Here is a 5,632-nt window from a genome sequence, read left to right on the forward strand (position 1 = left end):
AAAGCAGCAATGCTCTTCTTCTTCTGCGAGGGAGGCAGAATTTTCATGTCATGCCATGGCAGCTGCACCCATTCTCCCACTCTTATTTAGTGTATTTTTACAGATCATGAAAAACAAAAAATGCAAGAAGTGTGCTTCATCTCTAACTTCTTTCAGACAAGGTAGGTAGAAGGGATGATTCACAGATACTCAGCAAATTATGAAAACGGTCAATAGTTTAAAGTTATGGGAAAAGCAATCTTCCCTGATGTGTAGGATGAACATACAAGACAGATTTTTCTGCTGTTACAGAGAGCTCAGTAATACAATGTATACAGTAAGCAGCTAAAATACTAGTAGAGTTGAAGTAGCAATAGATTCTGCAATGACAGATGCTGCAAACTAGAAGTGTACAATTGCATGATCCCCCAGACTTCTGAATCCAGTCATCAGAAATCTTCTCATCACCTGCTGATAAACAGTTTCACTATTAGGGCATGTTTGTCTGGTGTGACAGAACATCACTTTTTAACTTAGCCCTATCTGACAGCTCCTTGGAAAACTACTTCCATCACAGGCACTATTTCCCAACCAGTGTAAAAGTAATACTCAAGACACTGATATTTCTGAGTATTTATTGTGGCACTTTAAAGCATATAAACTCCATTTCTAGATGTTTCAAGCCAGTTAAAAATAATAATAATAAAATGAGGCTTTAAGTTTTAGGCAGTATTTCAGTAGATTTTGTTTAAGAGTTTGTAGAATGATACTAGACAGGAAATGGGAATTTCGCTGGGAAAACAAAGTGTTCTCAAAATAAGGCTTCCTTGAAGCAAAGCACTTACGTGTTTACTTAAGTTTATCATGTCTATTGGCTCACCAGTATGTATATTTCTTCAGATAAGAAATGTATGGGTTTGAAACGTGAAAAAAGAAACCAACCCCTGAAAATACATTCCTCTATTTAAACACCAGCAAGGCTTATCTCTTGTGTATACCCACCAAATTCTATTTACTTTGTAACATGCAAGATAGAAACAACCGTAGAGCCTGAATTTGAAATGCTTTTTTCTATTTTAGATTTTAATACCATAGCAATTAAAGATGAAAAGGCTGGTTAAAATTCAGTTTGCTATTATCTGTTTGTCATCAAACTTTGCATTATCTTGAACTGAAGACAGTTTGTAGCAAAGCCTAAAACCAAACTGAGTTTTTATAAAACCTCACTTTAAAATTCTACTATAGTAACAACATTTCCACTTCATATATTTTAAAATTTTCTTTAATAGCCTCATAAGTTCAGAATAGTTACATAATAGTTACATCACGGCTTTTAAAAAGGATTGCACTCAGCTACTCAGTCCATTGAAATACTAGAAAACGGGGAAAAGGAAATTATGGAGTGTAAAGGAGCTCTGTCCACTGAACTGAGTTGTTTGTAGCAAGTTCCTACTGAATATGAAGACGTCCTCACGCCTTCTGGTAGACTCTAATACACTTGACACCATTCATGTCACATTCCTAGAAGATAAAGAAATTAATTGATTAATTTGCCTTGGTACAGAATGCAAGGAAAAAGGCTGCAGCTAAAAATCTTTTAGAGTTACTTCTCAGTCTACCAGCCAACAGCACTCAAGGATGAGAAAGCGGGACTGAACTCACCACCACCAACTGTCCATCCACAAGTTTCCGTGTTATTATGGTCTTCTTGCCATCCCACTCCTGTTCCTGGATCAATGACCCATCATCTTTTAGGTTGATAAGTGTCTGAAATAAAGAAGACCCAAGATTTAATATTTTACCCATGGCATTTGATGAAGGCTGATGTTTTCTAACACTTTATTCCAAAGGAAAAATTCCCACCCCAGCTCACTCAATAGTAATTTTGTCACTGTCTTCTACAAAGCTGGGCTATTATCTTTTTTTTATTGATCCTCTTCTTACATTAGCTCACTGTTCATTCACTGCTCTGACACATTCCTGCATGCGAGAGACCTTAGACAGTATGCACATTTTCAATTAACAAGAGCAGACGATGTTCTCTGTTCATCGCTTTGTCCGTGGGCTTTGAGCTTTTGTGTAACATTTATCTGATCTTGCAAAAACAGATGCATTGCCAGCACGGCATTGAAGGTGGGGGAAAATGGTACATAGACAGCACTCACACAAGAAGGTAAGAGACATATTTGAGGGCTTCTCTGTTTTTAACCTCCTTTTGGATGATTATTCTCCCCACTCAGTGCAGAGAGAACCCTTTTTGCCTTCCCAAACGGTGATTAGGAACTGTGATTCACATTTATGCCTGGTGTGTAACCCCTGCACACTGAACCAGGCTGTTGTTATGCAAATAGCAGAGACTGAGCAGTCAGGTTAACTGTAGGGCTGAATTGCCTCTGATTAAACATCAATGGGATTTTTTTCCATAGGCTTCAAATAAAGTGCCATTTGGCTTTAACATGGATTTAAATGTCTATTGGTTTTACTAACACAGTGCTTGCCCAACAAATTGAAAACAACAAAATACAGAAGACATGACTAGCTTCAGCATTTTCCCTCTTTGGAAATTGCTTAATCCAGAAAAACATTAATTGATTTCAATGAGACTTACGGTGACAGCTATTCATCAAATAAAGCATTGTTAGTATGGATGTGAAAGCTGACTTTTAAACAGTATCTTCATCTGTGAAACAGCCAAAGAACTGTGTTTATTCAATAGAAAATCTAGTATACTGACCTGAGTTTTTCTGCCATCTAATGTACTTTCCTCAAACTTCTCACCAAGCTTGAAGCTGAACTGTGAAGTTTTGAAGGTGCTTTCTGTTTTTACGGTGATTGTATCTCCATCCTTAATAATGTAAACATCTGGTTTGGCCATGCTTCCCATTTTTCTCATGGCCATACCCACACCTGCAAGGCAAGAGGTACCAAGTGTCACAAAGTCAGTTAAACCCTAAGGCTTCGGACCACGCAAAAGTTCAAACACCTAATTCCCATTTAATTAGTCACTTAAGTACACTTGAGAATCAAAGCTCAAGAGTCACAAAGAAAAAGGATGTTTTAAATTACCCATTAATGGAGAAGGAAAAAAAAAAGTATATGCATGGTTATTCCTCTGCTTCCTCAAAGAGATAAGGTTAAATCTATTTTGCCTTATCGAAGACTGCCTGATGTCCCAGAACTCAGCATTAATTTTTTACAAACAGAAATACGCAATAAACAGGAAAACAAAGACAAAAGTATAAAGTAACATAAAAGTGTTTCCTTTCAGTTCTGAATGTTTTAAAAATTCTGCAGAATTAATTGACTGGCGAATCCACCCGCGTATTTATTTCAACTTACTCAAGATACACTCTTCAATCACGCTGTACACAATTGCAAGCATGCAATTTTTAATAAAATTTCATCCTCTACATCCTGTCTCCAAAACATAGGCTTCTGAATTAGAATACTCCCATCATGTGAAATCCTGCTTGCAGGCAAATTACACGAGGGGAAAAAAAGGACCTTGAGAGAAATGACCTTTGCAAATGACTGAAAATTCAGCACATTCAGGGTATCATTTGTAGACAGTCTTCCTCAAAACCCTTCAGCAAAAAAAAAAAAGATTCATCCTCCCTCAGCCTGTGTGCCCTGTTCAAGTGCTTTGCTTGAGTCTTTTTGATCTGAAGGGTGAAGACATCAATAAGAGGGTGTTCAGGCAACAAACTAGACTCCATTAAACTGGAAAGTGCAGATCTGAACCAAGAATTGATAAGCAACCAAACAGAGCAGAAAGTGCTACCAAGTCAGTGAGCATCTGTGCTCTGCAATTGGCGTGGTTAGGAATGCTGTCAGATACAGCGCAGCACTCCGCTGGAGTGTGCAGCATACTTGGGTGAGGTCTGAGTCCACAAAGCAAAGATTACAGTTTCCTTGGGAGGTGAAAATCAGAAAGAAATTCCCAGACACTGCTTCTCCAGAATCAGCTCAGATTCAAGGAATGAATAATGATGTAAGCGTCAGCCTGCAGAGCAAAAACCTGTCCTCCTCAGTCCGGGTTTTGTGCATGGAACTGGAAGTTACTGGTGTGGTGTCCCCCACCCATCCCTTTGCTGTTGTCCAGTCCAGAGCAATCAGTGAGTTATTTGACCAGCTACACCTTGAAATCCGACTAAACAGAGATGAGCCAAGTAATTTTCTCCGTATGGCAAGCAGTGAAATTCACACTCCTTTATCCTTGAACATTCTTTTACACAGAGTGAGCAGAATCTGCAGAATCCCATTTATAGTGTGTCTCAATAGGATCAAAGGCAGTTTCCTAAGTAGTCAGCAAGGGTGAGTTCCAATAAAGGACTGGTTCCTAAAGTGTGACTTGGAGTAAGCTTACTTGCCTAAATTGCAACTGTAAAACAGAAAAGTGACTGGTTTAAGATTGCCATCTGAACACAAACAAACTCACTTGCTGCCTACACATGGGAGGTGCTCTGTAGTTGCAGCACTTAATTTCTACTTTGAAGTTGCAGTTTGAGCACATGCCTGGCCCTGGCCGTCAGACGCGAGCACCGCAGCATCCTGATGAACTGAGCGGAGCTTAACATTCTTGAATTTCCTCCACCAAAGCCTCCCAAAGGGCTTAATCCAGAGGGTTACCTCGGATCATGCCTATCACACATTGACAGGTCTCTCACAAAGTGCACTTACAGCCCCTGCTTTCTGCAGGGCATAAATGCAATGATGCCTTTTGCATTTTACACGAAGAGTGCGCGACCTAAATTCCTTCCCATCCTCCCTCCAAAGACGTTCCAAGGCAAAATCTCCCACCTCCTGAGAAAGCATCCTAGCTTTCAGCAGGGAACAGACTGCAGAAAAGAACAGCTTCTGGGCTACACGGACACCGCAGTGTTTCTACCACCTGTTGGCCATGATGCTCACAGGGGAGCAGCAATTCAGTGCTCACAGAGAAGGCTCCGGGTTTCAGCCCTGCTCTTGATTTAGAAACGCGGTGTTGCAAAACGTACAGCAACCTGGAGCTGGGGATGGCAAGCCAGGGACATCCCCGTGAGACACAGAAGGATACAAGCAGCCGGTGGCAATGCTCAGGGTACCCGCGGGCAGCCGATCCGCTGGGGGTCTCTCGGAGACACCCGCGGTGACTCCCTGGGGACGCAGCAGGGCTGCGGGTGGCAGGTGGGTGCGGCGAGGGGCAGGGGGAGCGCAGGCTGGCGGGGATGTGCAGCTGCCCCCGAGCCATTACGGTGCAAAAAATAAATAAATAAATAAATAAATAAAAATAAAATGGAATGGAATGGGATAAAATGGGATGGAGCAAAATGGAATGGAGTAAAATAAAATGGAATGGAGTAAAATAAAACGGAATGGAGTAAAATGGCATAAAACAAAATAAAATAAATAAAAATAAAATGAATAAAATAAAGATAGCGCCGCCGCCTCCCCACCCCCGTCCGCGGACCTTGGACAGAGCCCTGCCGGCGTGCGGCGAGCCCCCGCGCCCTTACCCAGCTCCTTCATGTACTCCTCGAAGCCCTCGCTGGAGACGAGGCACCATTTGCCTAAAAACGCATCGATGGCCATGGCGGCGGCGGCTCCGGCGGGGCTGGCGGCGGGGCTGCGGCGGCGCGGCGGGCGGCGGACGGGCGGCAGCGGCCCCGCGGGC

General features: G+C 42.0%; 1 protein-coding gene across 1 annotated transcript; it reads right to left on the bottom strand.

Annotated features, from left to right (window-relative positions):
- Positions 1 to 597: 597 nt before the first annotated feature.
- LOC310894291 (fatty acid-binding protein 5) lies at positions 598 to 5,632 on the bottom strand. Its single transcript, XM_083824210.1, has 4 exons — positions 5,475 to 5,632; positions 2,714 to 2,886; positions 1,642 to 1,746; positions 598 to 1,500 (listed from the first exon to the last, which is right to left on the bottom strand). Exons 1-4 carry the CDS (start codon positions 5,548 to 5,550, stop codon positions 1,450 to 1,452), a joined length of 405 nt encoding a protein of 134 aa, XP_083680336.1. The 5' UTR covers positions 5,551 to 5,632; the 3' UTR covers positions 598 to 1,449.

The sequence above is a fragment of the Anser anser genome, assembly GCF_964211835.1.
Source record: "Anser anser genome assembly, chromosome: 2".
NCBI classification, from domain to species: Eukaryota; Metazoa; Chordata; class Aves; order Anseriformes; family Anatidae; genus Anser; species Anser anser.

Coding starts and splice junctions, on each gene's coding strand:
- LOC310894291 (XM_083824210.1), bottom strand. CDS start 5,550: ATGGCCATCGATGCGTTTTTAGGCAAATGGTGCCTCGTCTCCAGCGAG. Junction 2,887..5,474: donor GGAGTACATGAAGGAGCTGG/GTAAGGGCGCGG, acceptor CTTGCCTTGCAG/GTGTGGGTATGGCCATGAGA. Junction 1,747..2,713: donor TAGATGGCAGAAAAACTCAG/GTCAGTATACTA, acceptor TCTTTATTTCAG/ACACTTATCAACCTAAAAGA.